Below are 25925 nucleotides of genomic sequence, written 5' to 3'. Positions count from 1 at the left end.
AACCTCCCGTCAAAAGGCTCTTCCCGAGGGGAGCGCCACAACACACTTAATCCCACTCGATTTGGAGGCGGAACACGCCAGGATTGGCCAAAGCCCAATCCAGTCCCCAGAATTGTCAAATAAAATCATCGACATGATACTATGACCCGCCTCTCAACCTGTCATCTTAGACAAACTATGTTTTCAGTCTGAAACGGACTCATTATGCACGTGACAAACAGGTTCAGTTGGACTTTAACTCATTGAGTGCCAGCCACTTTTGGAGAACGGACGCTCCCAGTGCCAGAGTTTTCAGAGCGTTTTCAGTGATTTCTCGAGGCCCACAGAATATTGTGTGATATTACTATGTAAACACCGAACACGCAAAAAGAACAAGGAGACTCTATTGTATCATCAGCAAAAAAAAGTTTATTGATACCATTTTCCGTTCTTTAGTTATGAGCCGGAGAAGATAGGTTGTTTTCAGCGTTTTCAGGCATTTCAAATTATAAGCTGAGATATTCAGCCTTTTGTGAAATGCAGCATTTCAAGCACATTCACTGACTCTAGATACGGTAATATTTTCTGATGTAGTGATGTGGTGTAGTTGTGTCCTGCCCTGCGTGCCCCACCCCCCCTCCCCCCCCTCAGCTGAAAACTCCTCCCCACACTAGTAACACACAGCCTCGCACCAAGCGTCTAGGAAGCCTGGGAAGCGCCGCCTCCCAGGCAGCGCAACATGGAGAAGCCACACGCGGACTGCAGTGAAAGGTTTGGCTTTTCAGTGTCGCGCTGCTGCTTTTCTAGCGGCTAATCATGTGGAGAAACTATGCTGACAGACAGACAGAGGCAGAAGGACTCAGTTGTGTGCGCGGATTGACTGTGTTCGCACGCACCGTCAGTTGCAGCCAGAACAATCTACATGGCTCTGGACTGCAGCATGAGCGGGTTCTCTTTCATCAAGGCTATTTCAGGCTGTGTATTCCTGACATTTCTGTAATCTGGAGAGCACTGTCGCCACCTAAGGGTTCTGTAAAATAGGTTATAGACCTCCAATAGCTACTATAGTTGTACAGGAGCTGCGGAAGGCTTTGATCGACGTCCCACCGTCAAAAAACGCATTGGACGTCGAAGGACGTCCGTGGCACTCTACGTCACTATTTAATTGGACGTCGAAGGACGTCCATGGCACTCAATGAGTTAATAAGACGTCTGTATTCTATTGTTTTGAGAGAAATAAAGGACACGAGTCTCCCGCTAGGCCGGCAGCCGAGCCGTGATATTTCCTTGTGGCGACTGGCAGCTGCTCTCCTCCCTGTAGCCTACAGAACCCCTGTCCTCCACTGTACTGAGCAGTGTGCAGGCAGGCATGTAAATAACCATACATATCCAATCCCCTCGCTGATGGTCTCATTTGCATAATGTAATTCATATAGAGGCACCAGTACTTCATAACCAGTTTAAAAGTTATGTGGTGGGGATTTAATTGTAACGTTATAAACATGTGTATGGTCGCTGTGACTATAGTGTCAAAGTTACACCCAAAGTCACGCCCTCGTCCAGCATACAAACCAAAGCATTTCAGCCACCATTCATTTTTCCATCTACATTTCGTAAAATGCATATAAAAATAGTTTGACTTAGTCAAACCAAGCGATTCAACTATATTTAGAATGAGGAGACAATATAACATTTCACTTGGACCGGGGATTTTTTTTTTTTTAGTTTTGGTCTGAGTGAAACAAACTTGATTCAGGTTCAGGGCTTGTAGACTGTTGGCCAGGCTTAGCACATGAGACATACTTTAACTGGCGATTTAATCAAACAGATAAGCATTTGTACAAAAGATTCCTATTGACAGGCAGCAATACATTGGACACACACACACACACACACACACACACACACACACACACAGGCCATGAATAGCCAGGGAATTTGTACATTGGAACAAGATGGAAGAAGTACAAAAGTACCATGTCAAAATGGACATTAGGTTCCTCTGAGAATTCGGAGTTTTCTATATGGCAGTTCTTTTTGATTTGAGATTTGGAAATCCAGTATGGTGCCTGCCGAGTATGATTTCCATATCACTCTATGAACACTGTTTATAACAACAACAACATCAGGGCAGTACAACATTTCCCCTGACTTTTTTGTACAATTCCCAAACTTAAGAGGTTTCCAGGCTTTCCAAACCCGTGCGGGAACCCCGGGGAGGATAGGAAATCTGTTAAATCTTGTTCTCCACATTCGGGATAGGAGCTCCGTTCCCTGGGCTGACCTGGAGGCACTCCCTCCTCTCGGTGCCCCTGAGGGGTGAGTTTGGTTCTGTCCAGGTGTTATCAGTCGGAGTGGCTGTCCTCCACCTCGCCCGCTGGCATCCCCGCTTCGCCCTCCTCCCCGTCGCTCTCTTTGTCCCAGTCTTTCATGGAGGCTCCCATCATGTAGTCGTCTCTGAGCACGCTCCAGGCCGGCTTCTCCTCCGCTCCGCCGCTGGCCTGAACACAGGAAAAATAATAAGAATAAGAATGGCGCTCATTTCTAAGGTGGAGACTCTGGAGACGATGTGCCATGGACGCACTTTTTTTTTTTTGGTGTGACCAAACTCATGCCGAAAATTGGCACTGCACTCTCTCAGGTCCCCAGCAGTGCACCCCTCAGGTTGGGGGCACGGTGGCTCAGTGGTAGAGCTGTCGCCTCACAGTCAGAAGGTCCTGAGTTCGATTCTCGCCTGGGACACTGTGGGCGCTGTGGTTGTGTTCCCCCCCATATCTTCAGTGCCTACTGCCCAGGTGGGGTATCTCGTCGTAAGGGCCTTTCTCTCTGTGTGGAGTTTGCATGTTCTCCCCGTGCTCCCCCAGGGGGTTCCTCCGTATATAACCCCCCCACTAAAAACATGCAGAAGATCAGATCGTCATCGTCATCCGACCAGTGACGACAACTAGGGCTGTCACGATTCCTCGAGTACCTCGAATAACTCGAGTAATTAAAATGATCGAGGCCAAAATGATTCGCCTCGACACGGCATTTAGAGAGTAGAGACTGTGTTTCTCACGGACGCTTACTGGTGTGGCACAGCGCTCTTCCGGTGTAAACATAGGGTAAACACGTGAGAACACATGATCGCAGACAGACCAGAGAGGCAGAGCTATAGCGAGCGGACCCCGCAAAATGGAACGAGGCGGCGGAGAAAGCAGACAGGAGGAGCCGGGAAGGGAAGAACCAGGGCCGACAAAGCGACCGAAACTGTCTAAAGTGTGGGACCATTTCACGCTGAAAAAGGACACAAACTCAGTGGTGTGCAAGTACTACTTGCATATCACAACAGTACCTCGTCAATGCTTCAGCACCTGAACGGTAAACATCCAGTCTACGCATCCACCAGCGCATCTACGTCGAGCGGAGCAAGGTAACGTAACGTTAACTATACACAACGCTAATGTAAATGTATGCTAATGATTGCTACTTGATATTAAGACTAGTAGTAGTTGTGCTGCTGGCTTGCCACGTTGTCAATATGACTATTAGTAACTGCATTCACGCTGCATTTTTTTGATGTGGCTTGCCGTTTTTGGTGAGAAATACAAAGCTCAACCTAACGTTAACGTTAGCGGCTAATTTAACAGCGTTGTGTGTGTGTGTGTGTGTGATCACACTAGCCTGTTGGTGTGTGAGAGAGAAAGAGAGTGAGTGTGTGTGTGAGAGAAAGAGTGTGTGTGTGGAGAATGTACATTTACACACCCTAGACCGGTCGACTCTTCTCATGATGATTGCAAACAACTATTTAATTGGTGCATTTTAGGCTCCAATTATTACACCACCTGACCTGTTATCTTGCTATTCTGATATTTGTGTCAATAATAGGCAACAGGTCTAGGGTGTGTAAATGCGCATTCTCCAGTTTTGTTATGAACTTACCTAAGAAATATCAATATTAATTATTATTTCACCTCTTTTTCAGCGGATCACAGCGTACTATGGACAGCTTTGTAAGGACGGGTCCATCATGTTCAAGTGAACAAGCAGCTGAGTTCAGCAATAGCATTTTGAATATGATTGTGACAGACATGCGCCCTCCACTGCCAGTTCTATGCAATTTAAAAATAAAAATGTTGTTTTTTCTAAGAAAGAAACTAATGTAGTTGTTTATTTGAAGAGATTTATCTTATTTTTTGGTGTATATTTACGATAAGCCTTTGAAAACACAAAAAAGGGTTCTTATCCGATTACTCGATTAATCGATGGATTATTCGGTAGAATACTCGATTACTAAAATAATCGATAGTTGCAGCACTAACGACAACATCCGAAGTTGGTCCCCGGGCGCTGTACGAGAAAGCGACCACTGCTCCTGGCCTGCCCCTCGGAGGAAAGGACATGCCTGGATGGGTTAAATGCAGAGGACACTTTTCACCGGCCACCGTCAGCATGAGTGTGTTGTGGCCGCATGCATGTGTTGTGGTGTTCGTGTGACAATAAAAGACGGGGCATGTCCCGTTACGAGAGAGGTTTGAAGTCGATTGGACAAACGGTTCTCAAGATATGTGAAAGCCATGTCCTGATTGGTCGAATTGCACGAAATTCAACACTGAACTTTCTTGGGTCCCCAGCAGCACACGGGCAATGTTTTAAGTCGATCAGACCAATGGTTTTGAGATTTAAAAAATTGTGTTGCCAGTAGATGGCGCTATGACTATGGGCGTGTCCGACTTGCACAGAAGTTTGAAATCAATCGGATGAACGATTCTCGAGATAAACCGCTTTTTGTGTTGCCAGTAGGCGGCGCTATGACTATGCGCATGTCCAAAATTGGGCACCGCATTCCGTCGAGTTACCGGCAGCATACTCCCCAACTCATACTCATCCAAGTCGATTGGATGAACGGTTCTCAAGATAAACTGCTTTTTGTGTTGCCAGTAGTAAAATCGAAACCGTTGCCGTAGCCGTATGGGCGCATTTTTTCTTTCTTTTTTCGGCGCCAGATTCATGCCAGACCCCTGAAAAGTGTTTTGGCAAAGTTTGGAGGCGATCGCAGCAATGGTGCGCCTCGCAACTCCGGACATACACGCATACATACACACAGCTCTCCAAATGCAGTAGGATAGGATGGAACTTATATAGCGCTTTTCAAGAACTCAAAGACACTGTGAAATCATGTTCACATCAACAGCAATGACTCTAAGTTGATTCTTCATTAAGATTTTAAAGGTCGACATTATCTTCACCGTTTAGGTTCAACTGTTGGCAGGTCTATGCAAGCAGCACTGCATGCTCCCGTGGACATTTCACAGAAAGACAACAGTGCCACCATGTGGGCGCACAAGGAATGCACACTTCAGGGTTCATACACATTTTGACCAATGGATTTCCATGACTTTAAACCAAATTTCCATGACCAAACATTTTTTTAAAGTCTCAGTGTATACATGAAAAAGTCAGTGAGTAAAAATATTCTATGTAATGTAACTACTAACAGATGACAATAATAAAAAAACTAACATGGTCATTTAGTACTAAAACACGTTACTATCCCCAACACTGACGACAACACAGATCTTGAGTAGCTGGGCAATATGGACCAAAAATCATATCTCAGTATTTTTAGGGTGAATGGCGAAAGATGCTATATCTCGGTATTTTCTACAAAGTGGGCTAGATTTTCAATTGTAAATTGGGCTGGGCGATATGGACTCTTACTAAATATATTTACACAATGTGATTTTTTATAAATAATCATCAGTGAATAATGATATAATGAATAACGTTTAGGGATGCACGATATGGATTTCTAGAGCCGATACAATAACCGATACGATAAACCGATAATTATTTCACATTTTTGTATTCAAAAAATAAGTTCTTAACCTGTTTTTTATGCACACCTGGGGTAAAAAAAAAAGAAGAAAGAAAGGGCAGATGTAGTGAGCAAAGATGGATGATTTAATATTCCATAGCTCTGACCTAAGCAAATCTGACATCACTATTGTGAACACAAACAACACTTCTGATATAATATGATTGTTTTAGTAAAGTGTATCACTCAATAGCCAATACAAAAAATAAAGGCTTTTATAGATCCGAAAGCCTAACTGCTTAGTCTGCAGATAAAACACAAAAGGCATAGTAATTTAGACTCTTATTGGCATGACGTTACTGGCAACATATGAGCTGTCTGAATTTTGCATTGGGGCCAGTTCTATAGTGAGGCATGGAAAGCCTCACTATAAGCCATCATATCTGTGTTGTTTCACTTTTGACTGAAAAATGCTCCCTCTACATGTGATGTTGACTGGTGTGTTTTTATGTAAATGTGCACATTCGTTTTCCTTATTATTGGTAGATCATGACTGCCCCGCACCGCAGCTAGCTACGTTAGTTTCACGTTACCTTACATGTAACGTTAGCGTTAGTTGCTTTTGGAGACACAAACACTGGACGTTTCATTTCGGGTAATGCAAGAGGTTCTCTATGGTTTACGCCAGCTCTGGGAGTAAGTGGAAGTGCTTTAAATGCGGGGATGTTTGGTCACAAGGTAGGCCACAACCAGCTAGCTAACGTTAGCCACCACAACAGCTAACGTTAAAGTCGAAATGAACCCAACAATGTGTGAGTAGCGCGAGGGTCGGAGACTGAAAACAAATCTTGTCTGAGATGACAGGGTTGAGAGGCGGGTCATAGTAGCATGTCGATGATTTTATTTGACAATTCTGGGGACTGGCTTTGGCATTGGCCAATCCTGGCGTGTTTCACCCCCAAATCGAGTGGGATTCAGCGTGTTGTTGTGCTACGCGAGTGGGATCCGCCGAGTACCAGGCAGCCAGCTACTTCTGTGTGGAACGAGCGGACAATCCGATGCATGGGTGCTGCCCGCCCCGCCTGGAATCTCCGAGGGGTGACCCCTGACAAGCAGGCTCTCAGGCGCGCGCCATTATCGCTATTGCGGTAAATACAATATTCCTGGAATGCGAGTTTTAACGAGCCAGTTACATTTCTTTGCATTCTCAGTTACCGTTTGATTTATTTAGTATGTTCCATACAATTGGCCAAGTTAGTAGTTAGTTTATGACCTAGAAATTCTGCCAGATGACAGGCACTAGGTACCATTTTTTCCTTCATTTGGAAGAGAAAATTATCCTGAAATGAAGATTTGATTGACAGCTGCCATGTCGTGATATGATTTGTTGAAATGGGGTAGAAATTTTATAGTACTAGGTGACGTCAGCAAACTGTAGATTACTGTTATGAATGAAATCTTGAAAAATGAACTTTTGATGTGAAAAAGTGTGAAAAAAAATTGTGATTTATTTTGGCATACATTATTAAATAGGTGCACTGCATAACCAGGTATTCAAACTAAAAGAAAATTAAAGTCATTTTTGGGTTCAGCTCGACTTTAACGCCAAACAAATCTGCTGCCTCCTCCCCACGTTTGGTTTAGCGTAACGCCAGCTCAGACTTTCCCCTAATCTCAGAAACCTTGCGGGACATGTATTGCAAATTGCAATAGTGGTTGTTTTGTTATGATTTGAAACTGTCAACAGCCACACTGGAGGCGGCCATGTTTCGCCAGCTGCTTGTGACGTCATGAGCACGCGACAACAATACTCCGCTTTCAATGCAAAACAAAGCCAAGTTATTTTAAGTTAAGAAAAATATACAAGGCAAATGAGGATACTTATAAATCAAATCAGCACTATTTAGGCATTGCTGCTTTAAATAATGGCCCTCTGCCTGTAGCTGGCTAAGATACATTACTTAGTGTTTTGTAATCAATTCTTTCATAAAATTAGTTGTTAGGTACCTGGTTCATAATATCCCACAATCACAATTGGGTCATTAGATATTTCCAAAACAATTTGAATTGATTCGTGAAAAGTAATACATATACATTTATTTGCCAAGATATGTCTTGTGTGTCTTTATTTTTACTGAAATGTTTTGTGCAAATGAGTACAACCACGACTGTGTCGCTATGTATGTCAGGCTACCGGCATTAACGTTGCCATACTGCTATGATTTGATGATGACATCAGAGAGGGCGAGAGAGAGAAAGAGAGCAAACGCAAACAGCCAGGGCAACACGGACAGCTTCACGGTAATCCCTTTGGCCTTTGTGTTGTCTGGTGGAAGTTTGTTCTGCTTCTGGAATGTACTCTCCAAACACCAAAAAGCAAGACAGCAACGTATAATGTTTGCAAAGCTGTCGTTCTGAGGGGTGGATGCTCCGTTGCGTTGTCTGAAAGCAGCAGCCAAAGAGACAGACAACACAAGCTGAAAGGAGACACTTGAGGAGTGACTCCGGGATGCGGAGTGGGCTTCCGGCGGTCAACACGAGGGCTGGATGGATTAGTGAGAAGTTGTCCGTGTATCTACTATTTCATATCTCCACGCCACGGGCATATTACGTTAGCCAAGTGACGAGTCGGCTCAGCTGAGCTCTGTGTACAGCTAGCCACAGTGCTGCGGCCGGCTTGGCTGCTACTAGCTACAGGCTAGCGATCTGCAAACTGTGGAATGGAATTTCTGGAGACTGGAACGGAGGTGTGGCTCATGTTACTTGGGCTGATTCAGCGCGAGCGCGAACCCTGTAAAAACTGGATCGGCAGCACATGGCACGTGGATCGGCAAAATCCGATCAATGAATTACGTCGGTATCGGCACCCGATACCGATATTGGATCGGTCCCATCCCTATTAAAGTTGATTATCAATCTGCTTCTTTAATAATAATAATAATAATTGGTATAGTGACGATAAATTACCGTAAATTCCGGACTATAAGCCGCGGCTTTTTTCCCGTTTTTTGGCCCCTGCGGCTTATATAACGGTGCGTCTTATCTATGGATTTTTTCAGAAAAAAAAAAAAAAAAAAAAAAATCTCTCTTTTTTAGCACTCTTTCTAACTATAAATCCACTTCTGTTTTAATTTCCTCTCTTGCCCTCTTTTCACCACACCGCGGACACTGTGTGCACTGTAAAAATAAACAACGGTGGTGTTGTGTTATGTTGTTTTGTTGAAATGTTACGGTAATACGGTAAATGGGAGCTTCCTCAAACAGCCATCTCTTTCCCGACAATCCCCTCTGTGCGTGACCACTTACATATGGTAATTACGGTAAGCAAACGGCCACAAGCCCATCAACTCCCTCCCCCGACTACCAGGAGAAAATCACAAACTTCGGCGAATTCACACAAAGGAAGATCAAGGAATATTCCATCGAACCGGAGCAGATCATAAATATGGATGAAGTGCCTTTGACGTTCGACCTGCCACTCACTCGGACTGTTAACAAGAAGCGCCCTGGAGGATTCTTTCACCAAAAAAAAGCTTTGCTCGTTCTCGACAGCATGAGAACGAGCAGTAGATGATCATGAGGTGGTTTTTCAGACGTGTCGATATAGCAGTTTATCGCAAAAGTGTAATGGAAACACATTTTTCGCATTTGCACGTCATGTGACCCATATTATCCCTTGGAAAAGGAGCGGAAAATAAGTTTGGTAAGTAAGGTTCGATAGCCGTGTCAAAACCTCCGCAGCAAGTGGAAAACTTTGAAGCAACGCTACCTAGCAGAAAGACGAGTGTTGTGCAAAAGCGTAGCCGGGCAAATTAGATAATGTTTAATGGCAGAAATCGGTCCATGGTGACAGCAGGCTGCCTGTGTGCGCGCATTTGGCACAGCGGCGAGATGAGAGGATGAAAAGCACACACTGGTGCGGTGGTGCTGTCTGAAGTGAATACAGTGACTGTGAGTAGGCTAATACATTGCACACGTTTCAGGTGCAATTATAGAACCAAATCAGCCTTTTCCCCCCTCCATCTCTAAATCGGACCAGTTGTAGGCTATTAGGCTACCTTTTTTCCTCTGCCTGTCGCGCTGACTGCATTCACGCAGCCAGCAACATTTTGCGACTCATTTTCTTTTGAATTGATAATCAGGCTCGTTTATATGCATTGTAACTTCATGTTGGGATTTCCATTGACCATTGGTTGGATTTGAGCATGCAGGGGACGGGATATGGGGCAGATCCCCGTGCGTAATCACTGTGGCAGCTGCTGCAACGGGGAATCACTCAAACGCAACTTCAATGGAAACGCCTACAAGTCGCAATTGTACATTGTCGAAGTTGTAGAAATATCGCAATTCTTTTGCGAAAAACTGTAATGGAAACACAGCTATAGATGAAGAGGAGTTCGTTGGTTTTGAGTGACAATGAAGGAGAGAGGAGAGTGGTTGACGAAGCCACCCTGAACCTGTTCGTTTCCGACACTGAAGATGAGGACTTTGGTGGTTTCAGTACGCAGGAAGAAGAGGAAGACGAGCATTAGTGACTTGACTTCTCTGGTTACAGGTTTGCTGCACATATAGCCTATTGTTGTGTGATTTTGTCTGGGGATTAGTGACCTGACTTTTGTTTTGTTTTGTTGAAATGTTAATAAATGGGAGCTTCCCCAAACAGCCATCGCTTTCCCGACATTCCTCTCTGTGCACGAACCCTTTCATATGGTAATTAAACATCAAAACACCCGCGGCTTATAGACCGGTGCGGCTTATAGAAGAAAAAAATAGTCAATTTTGGTCCCGCGGCTTATACACCGGTGCGTCTTATAGTCCGGAATTTACGGTACTTCGTTTGAGACACATGCTGTTGTCTGACCGGCCTGGCTATCGCCGGCGGAGGCATAAAAATGTATTTGAGTTCTGACATTAAACTCAGATTTCTGAGGGGGGGAAAAGTCAGCATCCTGATTTTAATGTCAGAATTCTGAGTTCAAAGTGAGAATGCTGTGATTACAGTCAGAATTCTGAGATTAAAGTCAGCCGCATCTGGGGTCCCTAGATTTTTGTGATGTCAATGTATTGATAATCGATTAATCGTTTGGAATAGTAATAAAAAAAATAGTCTAAATTATCTGATTAAAAAAAAACTTAAATGTGAATATTTCCTGGTTTCTTGACTCCTCTATGGCAGTAAATTGAATATCTTTGGGTTGTGGACAAAACAAGACATTTGAGGACGGCATCTTGGGCTTTGGGAAAGACTGAACGTGTTTCACCATTTTACAGAACAAACAAAGAAAATAATGGACAGATTAATCGACTATGAAAATAATCATTAGTTGCAGTCTAAAACGGAGCACAATTTAATCAGGATTGACATCAACATGCAACTCACAGCCTGCTCCTGGCTCCTGTCCGCGCTGCCCCCCTCCGTCCTCCTCAGCACGTGGATAAAGTCTCTCCTGGACACCGAAGAGAGGATCTTCGCCTTCTTCCTCTCCGAGCCGCCCACTTCCTTCACCTTCTCCTTCATGGTCTTCTGGTGTTTCCTCACAGCGTTGAACAGCTGCACCACCCCTCTGAGGAGAGGAGAGGCGAGGAACTTGAAATAACACCCGTCTAGATTACTTTCAAAAGTTCCACAACTCGCCATTAATCAGAATTCGTTTACTATAGGGAGATAGCTACTTTTAAAGAGTGGTGCGAGAGGAACCACCTCATCTTAAATACCTGCAAAACCAAAGAAATGATCTTTGACCCGAGAACAGTGAGAGCACATGACCCTGTGGTCATAGGTGACAGGGAAATTGAGCAGGTAAGCTCGTACAAGTATCTGGGGATACAAATGGATAACATGTTAAAATGGGACGTCCATGTTGATTATCTGTGTGCAAAACTGGCACAACGTTTGCACTTCCTATGTAGGCTCAGACTTTTTGGAGTGAGCACCAAAATCATGTCAACATTCTACAATGCTGTGCTGGAAAGCCTGATCAGATATGGCATGATGGCGGCATGGTTTGGGTCTCTCACAGTCAAGCTCAAATCTAGAATTTTAAAAATGGTGAACACAGCCATCAAAGTGATCGGCAAGAAAGAATCACTGACGCTCCAGTCCATCTTCGAGAAAAAGGTCATCAGCCTGGACGTCCCTGGTCAGGACTTGCCCCGGAAGCAGTGGACAACTCTCAACCGCCTAAGGACCGGCGTCGGACGCTACGGCGCCTCAATGAAGAGGTGGGGTCTTAAGGACAGTGCCTCATGCGAGTGTGGAGCCCCTGCACAGACTGTGGAACATATAACCACCAGTTGCCCCAAACACCGGCCACCGCATGGAGAACGCGGCCTGATGGAACTGGACGATGAAACGTTGGCCTGGCTTGCCTCAACGGAGCTGCAGGTCTAAAGACACACGCCAGAAGAAGAAGCCTGGCTCATAGAGCTCTGACCGACCCTTCTCACATTTTATTTTCTGAATATTGAGTTGTTACCTTCTGGCAGAAGATTCAGAGCCAGCAGCAACCGCTATAAGCTCTCCTTCCTCCCCACCTCGATTACACTTCTTAACAAACAGCCTGCCCTTCCCCCAGGCTGTAGTAACCCATAGTCTGTAGGTGGAGGCATTTTAAGTAGGAACGGTAATCTTAGCCCCATGTTTTACCTTCTTATTTTATTTCTTTTACTTTTCATTTAATCTTATTTTAACGTTTTATTCTTTTATTCTTTTACTCTTTCTTTTACTCTTTCATTCTTCCCGCTTTGCGGTGGGGTTTGGCGTAACCTATGTGGGATTCGAAATAACGAAGGTTATGCCAAACCCCACATAGGTTACGCTAAAACCACCACCGCAAAGCGTCCTACCTGTAGTTGGCCAGTCGGCAGGAAAGTATCGCGGGACTTCACGAGACTTGGTGACCGAGATCACGTTTGAGGTAATTTGATCCCTGTGAGAGTCCAGGAAATGGCCTGGGGCGAAATATCACTCTGGTGGATGTTGAGGGATCACATTATTACGATATGTGGTGAAAACGGGAATAAAAATAGCTATTTAGATGCAGGAAAGACAGGCTCACACTTGGCCCCAAATCAGCTCCATTTTACAACTGACTTGGACGCTATTGATCTCAAAACAACGCTAGGACGGCCAGAAACGCAGCGGACATCGCTTGGTGAGTGGCCAAATCGTAATTATTGCCAGGAGATGGGTCCAGGTTAAAAAAAAACGAAATTCTCCTTTAAATTAGGGCTGCCACAAACGATTATTTTGATAGTTGACTAGTCACCAATATTGCACAATTACTCAATCGCTCTGATTTAGCTATCATCAGCTTCTAAATTTAGCTTCAAGTTGTTTTAAGCATGTGCCAAATAAAAATAAAGACAATTAAGATGATAATTCACTCAGAAATAATATTTTCATGAACTTTAAAGTTTAGAGCATGTAGCAGAATATTTATTTCTGGCATCAATGTACTTGCATGTAATAAATGTAATATAGTGCAAATTGCAAAACTGCAAAATAGTACACATTGAAATTGAAAACATATAGTGCAATGAAATATGTACTATTCATTGAATGAATAATGCAAAATAAAATTAGGGCACTACTACGTGGAATGGAAATGGAACCAAAAACTATTCACTATGTATGCAACCAAAATATCAACAAAAATAAATTGTTTCAGTCTTCTCAGGCATCAAACACATTTTTAAATGTCGTAAGTAGAGTGCAAACTGCTGAGTAAAATGAGGTTTCCAGTATTCCCATCAGCAACACATGAGCTTAACGTTGCTATGATGACAACGTTACAGCAGGCTTTTAACGTTAATGTCGTTAGCCAATAGCTAACGTTAGCAGCTCAAACTTAACGTTGCGGTTGCCTGTGAGCTAACAAGCTAATTAGCCTTCATCTGCATTCGCCACAACGTGCTTCCTTTTGAGATGCTCATGCATCATACTCGTTCTGCCATGATAAGCAAGTTCAGCTTATTTAGCAGATTTTGCACTTCACATTATTGTGTGTGAAATGCTCCCACACTTTGGACGTATGAGGACGGTTAGACATTTTTTCTGTGGAGCACTGGGAGCAAGCTGCAAGCTGCTTGTTTTTCCGCTGACGAGATATCACGTGCTTTTTTTCACCAGTCACCATTGGTTCAAGGCAAGGCTGTGTTGCATTCAAGTGAACTGGGACACAGGCTCTCAACTTTAATGTCGTTCTGATTTTGATTTTTAAGGCTCTGAAAAAAAATACATATATATTGAAGGTCGAATTCTGTACTCGCACACGTGCCCCAAAGGGCATTTTACAATTCGCACTGTTCTATTTTTAGTCGCATTATGCGAGTAAAACGGGCGCAGTCACCCGCCCTAAGACCAGCTTCGAGGTGCATTGCCGCCACCTACCGGACTGCAGAGAGGTGCAGGACCAGCGGCCAAATAGGCCAGTAAATAGGCGAGCAAAGTCATTCCCGACAAACGGGAATGTAAGGCCCTGTGTGTTCTCCACACACGAGCCAAAAAAAAAAAAACATTGACAGAGCCCGACTACTAGCAGCAGCTTGATGCTCGTTGCTGTTAACATCTCTGCATACTCCGCTGTTGAAAAGCAGTTTCTCTGCATGCACATAATCTAGTAGCAAAAGTAAGTAAAGGAGAACTCCATTAAAAAACATTTTAGTTTGACAGTTATTGAGAGTTGATTTGAATTAATTTGTGGACCAGTGCAGGAGTTCAAGTATCTCGGGGGTTTTGTTCTCGAATTGACAATAGTGCTGGAGAATCAGAGCAGCGGGAGAATCAGAGCAGCGGGAGAATCAGAGCAGCGGGAGTGTATTGCGTTTGCTTTACCACACTGTTGTGACAAAAAGAGAGCTGAGCCAGAAGGCACCGCTGGTTAACGTTAAAGTTAGATGTCAAGGTCGCTGTCCTGCGCGCGCCGCACACACAGGTTTTTAAATCGGTGTTGCTGGCTAACATTAGTTAACGTTAGCTGTCTCGCCGGTTAGCTCCCACTGTCACTTCAATGACTACAGTCTATGGATGAAACAAGCAGCTCCTTATTTCATCCCGAGGGTACCGCGAGTTCACTAGTTTCCCACGTCTCTTTGGCACTTTTGTCTCTCGGTTTTCCAGAGGACATCCACTCTTTTCATTGGTATGCACGGTCGAGACTCTCAGCATAGTTCTTTTACATGTCTCGAACAACGGCCACATTCCACTGAGTCCGTGTTCGGTCCGTCTGCGCTACGGTACGGCTTCGGAGCCGATACGTTTCCACTCTAATCATTGTGTCAACTCCCACCTAATCCGCTGCGTTGCGTGTCTACTCTGTCCCAGCTCCGACGATCCGGAGCTCTCCGAAGCAGATACGCAAGGCTTCTTTTTTTCACGGATGTCGGAGCAAAGCCGCAGCAAGTTGGGCGGAGCCAGGCATGGAGTCAACAGGGCAGAGGTATATGTATGAGGAAAAGTGAATCATTGAAGTGGAAAACCACAAAATAATATATGACACGACACATCCTTTTTACAAGGACAACACCAAGCAAGTCCACCCCTCCTCTGCTTCTGCAGTAGTAAACAAATAGCCACGCGTCAACGTGATGGGATCCCTTCTTTCTTACTCCTTATATGGTCAATGATGTCACCAGAACGTCAAACAGGAGTCTCCACTGAAGACACGTTGGAAGAGAAGATGCAACGTGCTAGTATTATTTTCCCATAAAGGTCAATCCAGTCTTGATCTAAACTATAGCGTTAGCCTAGTATGCTACATGGGCAAGTGCTGGACTGGATTATAATACAGCATGGAAGTAGGGATGCACGATATTTATCGGACCGATAAATTATCGGCCGATATGGCCATTTTGCGTTATTATTTATTATTCCAATAATGACATTTTAGCCCATAAAATAGCCCCCGATAATACGCCGCCAACTTGGCTTGGTTTTGGATTGAAAGCGGAGTATTGTTATCGCGTGCTCATGACGTCACAAGCAGCTGGCGAAACATGAAATAATTATCGGTTTATCGTATCGGTTATCGGCCAGGAGAAGCATATATTTATCGGTTATTGTATCAGCTCTAAAAATCCATATCGTGCATCCCTACTAGGGATGTCACGATACCAAAATTATGAGTTTGATACCGATACCTGCCTAAGTATCTCGATACCGGTACTGAAACGATACCACGGCAAAAACCTAAAACATCAGGAAACATGTGCCCAGTACTCTACTGAGCACATTTTCTCCCTTTCTATTTGTTTAGCAGAACTCTGCCAAGGTGTATTGAGTCATTTCATTTTGTGTTCAGTCTACTTTAGTACACTGCACTGCATGTGGGCTAATAATCCTGGGCTTCTAAATGTGTTTTATTTTGGCACAAGGAAAGGATATTAACATGTTGTCCTGTGTATTAATGAATGTCATTATGTTTCTTATTTGCAAGCACAATAAATAGGCTATTGAAATATATGCTATGGTGGTGGTTTATTATATGGTGTAATTTTTCATGTCAGGTGTGTTTTTGAAAATTAATCACTATATCATTAATAATTGGATTATTGTAAATATTAGTATGGGGGACATGGGATTGCTGCATGCCATGTAAGGGTTTAATGACACTCTATGGCCTTGATTTAATTATTTAGTACATATGAGTCAGGGCCATGGTGTTATTGGGGCTTTTGCATTATGTAGTGGTCTGATGTAGGCTACTTGAGTTTATGATTTCTTTGATATTTGCTTTATATACACCGTCATGTCATGACTGTTCATCCTCTCTGTGCTCATACTACGCAGCACATATCTATTGCCTTAATTGCCTCGTCAAACTCCGTGACGCGGAGCGAACTTGTTTACACGCGTTTGACTTATGAGGGCATGCTGCATCATGTTGTCCTTCACATTCGCTAAAACGGTCGGTCTTTGAACCGAACTCTTTGAACAAGTCGGGATTGCATGTCGGAGAGAAATAGCCTGGTTCGATGTGTTGGATCCATTCACCTGTCGCTGGGTTTCCAACCAAAGGTATTGCAACTTTTAATCGAATTTTCAGAAAGTTGGCAAAAGAAAATGCGGTAGCCTATTATCCACGTAATGTTCCACCCACTACCATTATGCCTAATATCAGGAATGTTGAAGAGGAGGGGCAATTAATTGACGTGATTAAAAGATCTCCAGACACCGCCAGGCAAACCCTCAAACGAGGGAAATGAACCCCGTTCTCTGATGTGAAAACATCCTAGCCTGATATTCAGACTGAAGTGGAGGGAATCATGATGGCTTGGTGACAGAGAGCACACTGATGTCTGCCTCTGCGGAGCAGCTGCTAACGTTACACGTGTGTGCATTTGTCTCGCTATGAAAAACATCACATAGCCGTTCATGATTATACAGAGGTACGTAAAATGTATTACCAGACGGCACTCTTCAATTCGGCATATATATAATCCACGGAGAGGTTACAGTAAGTGAATAAAATGTCAATTCTGGATGTGAGTCATCTATTATCCCGCTCTCTTCCTCGTTAAAAGTGCATGTTTTTGAATGCAGTTTGGTTAAATGTTCGCTCATCCGCTCGTTGTGGCTCTCAGACGTTTGGTGAGCGGCGCCAACAGCGCCGGTCGCACACTGACGCAACTCATGACATTTTAAAAAGTATCGGTACTAAATTAACGTGGTATAATACCGTTTTTAATGACAGGGTAGCGCGGTACCATTGTGGTACCGGTATACCGTGCATCCCTAATCCCTACATGGAAGTTTATTTGGAGTGGATCGCACCGATGGCAGCAGAAACAGTAAGTTCATCTACCCAAATCGCTCATTTATAGCGTTGTGAAATGTCGGGTGCACGGCGGGCGCGGATCTATAAATAGTATGAAATCATTTGTGCAGATTCATGGCGGGCGGATGGCTCATGCATACACGCGGATTAGGGTGGCATAAAAGCTCATCCGCGCATCTCTACTGTGTATGTACTAGGGCATTCACGACTAGTGAATTTTACTAGTCGACTAGTTGGTGAATGCCCTAGTATGTACTGTACCTGGTGGCAATTCTCTGTAGATTCCTTTCAGTTTCACGGTCCTTCACCAAGTCGGGTTTGTCCCTGCACATCATCTCCCATGCTCGCTTCTTGTCAGTCTGTTGGGCAGAAACAAACATTTCATACGATTTAGCTCTTATTGGCAAATGTTGTACCGTCTCTCAATTCTCTCAAGAATTTCTCTGAATCATTAGCATCCTCCGGTAAATACGGCATATACGAATAATCCACTAAGCAGCTCACGGTTCAACCAAATCTCAACTTTTGTGACTGTTGTGCTTTGAATTCCTTTATTTTCAACTTTTAGAGCACTAAAGGAAAAAGGGCTCGTAAAAAAAAAATCCCGTAAACTTTCCAGGGCCTGGAAATGGAATTTTAAATTTACCGTAAATTCCGGACTATAAGCCGCACCTTTTTTCCCGTTTTTTGGGCTTTTTTGGCCCCTGCGGCTTATATAACGGTGCGGCTTATCTATGGATTTTTTCAAAAAAAAAAAAAAATCTCTCTTTTTTAGCACTCTTTCTAACTATAAATCCACTTCTGTTTTACTTTCTTCTCTTGCCCTCTTTTCACCACACTGTATGACACTGTATGACACTGTGTGCACTGTAAATAACAACACAGGTGGTGTTGTGTTATGTTGTTTTGTTGAAATGTTAATAAATGGGAGCTCCCTCAAACAGCCATCTCTTTCCCGACAATCCCCTCTGTGCATGAACCCTTACATATGGTAATTAAACATTAAAACACAATAAAAATAAAAATAAATAAAAATAAAAAAAAACATTAAAACACCCGCGGCTTATAGTCCGGTGCGGCTTATATAAGAAAAAAATAGTCAACTTTGCAGGTGCGGCTTATAGTCCGGAATTTACGGTAAATATGAATTGTCACAGAGTCTAATAATCTGGTGACCATCTCTTTAACAGTTTGAATTGTTGAATGATTGTCAACTAATAAGCTGTTGAAATGTTACAAATACTCTGTAGACTCTCTGGAGGTGGACCATGACAAAGATACTGCAGGAGAAGCTGTACCTGTTGCCTCCTCTCCAGCTGCTCCTGCTTCTCCTTCTCCTTGGCCTTGTCCAGCTGCTTGTTTTTCAGCAGGATGGAGGGTTTGCTCTCGGGAGTTTTCTTCCCCAGGATCTTTGCCATGGCCTCTGCCCAGCCTGCGTTAGGGTTACTGTCCTCTCCGTCCTCATCCTCCCCTCCATCTTCATCCTCCGCCTCTTCCCCGTCACTGCCTCCATCTATGGGGGAGGGTATGCAGGGCTCGACATTAACAGATGCCCAGTTGCCCCGGGCAACCAAAAAATAAATCAACTATTTGGCCTTTGGATGCCAATGGGGCAACCACGTATTAACATGTAACAAATAGGCACAGCAGCAAACAGCAAAATATCCACAAATATCCACAAGTAAAAATTGATTTAAAACGTCACGGTTCCGCTCCGCTACACCGAGTGTTTTGTTGTCGCAACAGTCCGTCAGTTTAAAATGCCGTGTCTCTCTCGCTTCGTTTCCGCACGGACTGTTATGCGGGCGCACCACACAGCGGCATGTTCCCAGTAGCCAGTCAGAAGCCTAGCCATGGACGTCAGCAAATAGGCACTTTATTTAATAAAGCTCTCAAAAATATATTTCCTTGTCATCCATATAAGAGCCAGAATGATTTTGGAATGATTACCTGATCAAAATGTGGCAATAAACTTATAAATTTCAGCAAAGCCAACAAAAAATAAAGGCATAATTCTAACACAAAAAGCATTAACATTTCAGCATCTAAATAGACACGCCTTGTTTGGGCATGAGCTCATTGAGTAAATAGACAAAAAATAATAATAATAATAATAATAATATAAAAAAATTATGAATTAACCGATAGGTTAATCGATTATTAGCGTCGGTTAATCGAAAGTGAAATTAACCGAAAATTGACATCCCTAGTCTACATTCACCCATTCATACACCGATGGCGGCAGGCTGCCACGCAGGGTGCCTACACACCATCGGGAGCAAGGAGGGTTAGGTGTCTTGCCCAAGGACACAACGACAGCAGCTGGGAGGGAGCGGGGATCGAACCGCCAACCCTTGCGTCATTGGCCGACCCGCTCTACCTCCTGAGCTAAAAAGTTGCAGACCTGTTGTCAATTTTAATGATTTTAGTTACACATATATTTACTCACCAGGTGGTGACAAAGGGTAAATAACAGCCTTTTCATATGTCAATAAAGACACTTTCACAATTATGCACAGTGATTTGATTTCAGCCTATATAATTTCTAAAAGTAGATATTAATGATCAAACATTTCCATTCATGTAGCCTACAGTATTTATGTTTTTGTTTCAACTACAAAGATAAATAAACGTCAACTTGAAACTATGTTTCAACTACCACACACAGCATAATATTTTAGCCTGTTTATTAAAAAAAAAAAAAAAAAAAAAAAAAAATGTTTTTTTTTTAATAAAAAAAATCGATCTCTGGACATATGAATCGATAATCAAGGATTAAAATGAAAATCGATTAAAAATCGGAGAAACGATTTTTTTAACCCAGCCCTACATATGTCCCAATTAAGGAGGTTCTCTTCCACCAGTCACACAGCTCAGCTCCACCCAAACTCTCACCCCTCCTGTCCCACTGAGCTGATGGTCTGGTAGCCTACTGTTATGAAAACACACCAATTAATACTGTCAGACAACACCTTGCATGCCTAGGCTAACCACTTAACGCTAGTGTTACAGTTCAGCATCAAGTGAAGAGGAAACATCCCACTGCACACGGTTACATCTAAAACATCCCTCAGAATTACAGAACTATCATGGAGTCAGGTACCAGATGAAATCAACATCTTGTTATCAACTAACTCAGAGACTAGCAGCAGCTGACACATCTAATGCTAACCAGAAAGTTAGTAACCAACTAGTTACTGCGCTAGCAACAGTTGTTTGTAAATGTTATCACGTTGCGTTACAGATAGGTGCCTATAGCTCATTCAGTAACTTTAGCGTTGACGCTAGTGAAACTCCACTAGACTTTTTCTCTCCATCAACTAACGTTATTCTGCTGACATGCATCTTTATGATGGAAATGACAATTAGTGACATGTGGTCGTGGAAAAAGCGTCAACCCCCCGCGCTGTCAGGGGGGAAAGATACACCGAAAATAATAACGTTAAAGTTACTGCAGCAAACGTTTGAGCGTGTGTGTGTTAGCAAGTTTTACCTGTCCAATAAAAGACAACTCCGCATCGCGCATGTTTTCAAAGTTCCTCCACCTTTGCAGTAATAAATTAACTCCAATTCTCACAATAACAAACTTCTTCAGTCCAATGCTGTCATTAGGGATAATTTAACATTAGGAACTAACGCTGTCTGAGAGGCAGATCTGCAACAGTGTTTTGTTTAGCGTTACATATTAGGAGTGGCTTTGCAGGGTCGCGTTCAGCGGGCCGAAAACAGCACAACGTAGCAAAACATTTATCAGCGAACATAGTGGTGCATTGAAACAGGCAAGGAAACATGACGTTCAACCTGGAAACCGTAGCAATACATTTTCAGACTTATTGTGGCTTGAACACAGCCCAGGAGAATCATTTGGACGTCCGGTCGGAATTTTTCAAATAAAAGCTTTCATTCAAACTCAATACAACAATACACATTGAAAATATACAAAGGGGCTTTAATTTTGGTATTTTTCACATTTCATATCTGGCTCCAATAGACGGAAATCCGTCGTAGCGACGGAGAACTTTAATCCCTGTGTACATCCATGTGATAGATGGAGCCAACTTCACTTTCACTACCAGTCGGTAATAAGAAATCCATGTGATAGACAGAGCCACGTTCTGTGACTGCTGCTAATTCATAACATGATAAACAAATGAAACGACTTGAATTCACTTGAACACTTGTAACGTTACTCACACTGACGGACGTATAGTTTAGTGGCTAAATGTTCAGTTCTAAGTCAAAGCCAGACGTGAGATGTCACAAAATGACATTACTTTACTGTAATGCAGCCTTAAAGACAACACTTATGCCATATCACGATATTATGATATCCAAAATCTAAGAGGATATCTAGTCTCATATCACTATATAATATCGCTATATTGCCTAGGGATGGGCATTTCTAGCAAAAACACTATTCGAAATTCGCTGGCCAAATTCGAATTTAATTCGAAATTCGAAAATAAAATAAAAAATGTAATTTTTTTTTTTTTTTTTTTGGTGAGTGAAATGTTGCATTGTCTCCCCTGATTCTAAGTCTACGGCTTTATTAATTAATATAAAAAGCTTCTGCTGTGGATTTTTAGCTCAAACAAGCATTGCACCACTGAAGTAAAGAACATGTTACATGACATTGACATTTTCGAAAATAAAAAACTGTTTTGACAATCATGAGTGGTTCATTAAATATTTAGTAGGCTCAGGTCTGAGTGCCAAAGGGGTGCCAAAGTCACCCCCTCTCCCTCTTCATGGGATTTCATCCGCCATTCATTTTTCCATAAACCTTGCTTAAAATGCTTATAAAAATTGTTTTACTTGCTCAAACCAAGCGATTTGACTATACTTAGAATCAGGGGAGACAATGCAACATTTCACTAAAAAATTATTATTATTTTTTTCGAATTTCGAATTTCAATAATAAAAGTCGACCTTGATAATAACAACGATTATTCGAAAATTCCAAATTCGATGCCCATCCCTAATATTGCCCAGCCCTACCTCCATCCACATCTCCATCTCCGTCACCTGCATCGCTCCCTTCTCCGTCTGACCCTTCTCCATCGCTCCCTGCTTCAGAATCAGCCCGCTCGCTGCTGTCGTCCCGCTGTGGCTCCGCCTCGTCTCCTGAGTGATTCACACAGAGAGAAAGTCATTCAGGAGGCTGCTGAAGGACATGAACCTGTTCATGCTGCCACGCTCCCTTTTCTACATTCACCTGTCAATAGTTATCAGTTTGTGACACAGATAAGTTTGCATGTTCTCCCCGTATTTGTGTGGGTTTCCTCCAACAGTCCAAAGAGATGCAGATCAGGAGGATTGAAGACTCTAAATTGCCCATAGGCACGAGTTTGTTTGTGCAGTATGGCTGCAGTATGTACTAGCTACCAGTGGGGTCGCCCAAACCCAAACTGTCATTTCAATGACACCATGGATGTATTATAAGATGTCTTCCATAATGGGTACCAGGGCCGTATCCAGTGTTTAGAAATGACTAAGGTCCAGAAATTGTTACTGCTTATTGTAACTGCATTTCTGGATGATAAAAATAAATTCATAACAAAATGACACCTCCAAACACAACCCAAGCTATACACGAACACAAACTCATTATCTATCAAGCATTACATACATACAGAGGGACCTGTTGCCAAAAACACTTTTATTAAAGCTGCACAATTTGTCACAATTTACTCTCACTCTTCTCTCTCCATGTGTGTGTGTGTGTGTGTGTGTTAGGGGTGGGGAATAGATTCTTAGATGCATCGAGATGCGGACGTGGACGATTATGAATCGATTCACAAATGTCAATAATCGATTTTTTTTTTACATTAGTGAATGTTGACGGAACGAAAAGGCGTAAAGAAAAACAAACGTGTGTGAAGATGGCAGACACACCGGCTGTAGTTGCTCTCAACCAGCCGACAAATTAGCAGGCAATGCTATTAAAGCATCCACCCAACTCGGAAAGGGCGAAACGAATCACAAAATCCTTCGCGACTTTTATTGCCATGATGGATAGGATATACGTCCGTACTCAGTCGTTGAGAACCAGGGATTCCGCGCTTTGGAGCCGAGGTACAACGTCCCATCTCGCAGTTTTTTTTACCGACACAGTGATCTCCAGACTGTACAATGAGACCAAAGCCGAAGTTATGGACTCACTGAAGAAAGCGGGTAGGATATCTCTAACTTGTGATCGTGGACATCCATTGTTACTGCACACATCATCACTGAACACTGACAGTGACTGCGTTTACATGGACTTGAGTATCCCGGTTACTGTCGGGGTTTTGGAGTATCCCGTTTTTGTGTTTGCGCATGTAAACATCATATCCCGGTTTCAGAAAGCTGGATAAGCCCTTATCCCGGTTTTGAGAAAGCCGGTTATGCGAGGTGGAGTACTCCGAAAGAACCCGGGATACTGTTGCATGTATACACCTTATCCTGCTTTCTGACCGCAGCAGACTTCCTGCGCAGGCGCGGCTTCAGTTCAGTTCATCTCCAAAAGGCAGCAGACTTGCAGGCATTCCCCCCCCCCCCTCCATTTCATGACCAAACAACGCGAAACACACCGTGAACACCCTCCAACGCGAGGGGCTACCGTACACAACACAGCTTGCGCAAAATGACCCGTTTCACTATCAGAATTTCGTCCAGTATAAAGTATAGAAGTGCCGCACGATTAGGCTACTTCCTCATCAGACCGCCGTCAGACTCCAGGCATTTTCCTCTCTAACCACGCTGCTGTAGGTCCCGCACATACCTCGTTTTACCTGGAAATACTCACGCGCAAATGTCAGTGCAATTCGACTTAAAAGTCTCACTTCTGAAGCGATGAGGAAAGAGTTTTGCCGAGTTTTGTATTTCGGTGATGAAAGAATTAAATGCTTGGCAGCTTAGATAAAGCTAAAATAGATAAAAGATTAATAAATAAGAGAAAGCATCAAAATGCTGCCCTATTCAAGTCTGTAGTATACAGACTACAGGACGAAGGTGTTGTGACTCAAATTAAAGCCAAAGCCGCGCGCTGCGTGCAAACAGGGACACTCCACCATGAAGACGGAATCCAAGGGAATCCCACGTCTTTGCCCAAAAAAGGTGAATGACGTCACGTCACACGCACCCAATATAAGCAAATAATAATAATAATAATGACCCCGGTTTGTATTGTAACGATCACAGGCGCCTGCGCAAATAGCATGCAGTGATCAGTAACCAGGATACTACTACTTATCATGTATACAGGGATATGAGTAACCTGCTTTCTCTCTCTTCCATGTAAACGCCATATCCCGAATATGATCAAAACCAGGATAAGCCTCATAACCGGGATACTCAAGTCCATGTAAACGCAGTCAGTGACAGTGGCAGCTAGCGTCTCATGTACTCCAAACAAGAGTGATAAGTGACTGGTGCAAATGTGGCAGAGCTGTTACAACATGTAGAAGAAGTGATTTCAGAATATGCTGAAGCGATGTTAATTTACTATAGGATGCTGCTACAGACACAACTGGCACACTTGTTTCATTATTTTCCTGTTGCGCTTCTTTGCAATGATGGGAAATATGTTGGCAAATGTAACCTTCCAGTTGACACATCTCTTCCATTTGCTTTGTTAATAAAAGAGAATGGAAGTAAATTCATCCGTTTATTTTAATTATGGATCTCATTACAATGCTATTTAAATTCACTTTATTTTAAAGTAGTCACACACACAGTGAGACAAAAGAACGCATGTATTGAAAATATAATCGAATCGTAGCCCTCTGAATCGAATCGTGAGGTGCCTAGAGATTCCCACCCCTAGTGTGTGTGTGTTGTTTGAAGAACATAGAGTAAATTGTAAAACAACGCATGTATCGCAAATATTAAGCCGAATTGAATAGTCGATTATAATAATTAGGACCCGTTTTGAAGTCATGTTTTGAAAGGTGTAAGGTTACGTCTGCGGATAGGCAGTATGACTTAAACAGACAGACTTCGGACTTCTGAACGGAGTTTGGCTTAACTTGACTGTTCGAGACAGTCTAGAATGGTCAACTAATTTGCCTTAACTAAAGTAACGTACGCTGTCCCATGGCGAAGAATGTCACATTTATTGTAGCAACAATAACAGACATTAGCTAGTCGCTACTAGCTAGCAATCTAGCTTCACAGCTAAAATACCAGCTATGAGTCATAATAGGACTGCTGTTCAGCTAGGCCATACATACAGCACGTGGAGGAGAGGAGGTAACGTATATAGCTATTATGGTAAAGACCAACGACAAAACATTTTCATCATTTTATATTCAAAAGCAGCAACGTAAAATACATTGTTTACCTAAAAACTCAGCAGAGCTCTCCACATGTGCCTTCGCCACAGCAGCCAT

At 43.1% G+C, this 25925-nt stretch overlaps 1 protein-coding gene across 1 annotated transcript; it reads right to left on the bottom strand.

Annotated features, from left to right (window-relative positions):
• Positions 1–865: 865 nt before the first annotated feature.
• rrp15 (ribosomal RNA processing 15 homolog) lies at positions 866–25925 on the bottom strand (the record flags this gene model as incomplete). Its single annotated transcript, XM_083632943.1, has 6 exons — positions 866–2480; positions 11157–11340; positions 17815–17912; positions 18852–19066; positions 22552–22677; positions 25877–25925. The coding sequence occupies 6 exons, from the start codon at positions 25923–25925 to the stop codon at positions 2325–2327; spliced, it is 828 nt and encodes a 275-aa protein (XP_083489069.1). The 3' UTR covers positions 866–2324.

This window comes from Poromitra crassiceps (genome assembly GCF_964638095.1).
Source record: "Poromitra crassiceps genome assembly, chromosome: 1".
Classification (NCBI taxonomy): Eukaryota; Metazoa; Chordata; class Actinopteri; order Beryciformes; family Melamphaidae; genus Poromitra; species Poromitra crassiceps.
The sequence above is the reverse complement of the archived record's forward strand: the minus strand, read 5'-3'. Positions and strand labels throughout refer to the sequence as shown.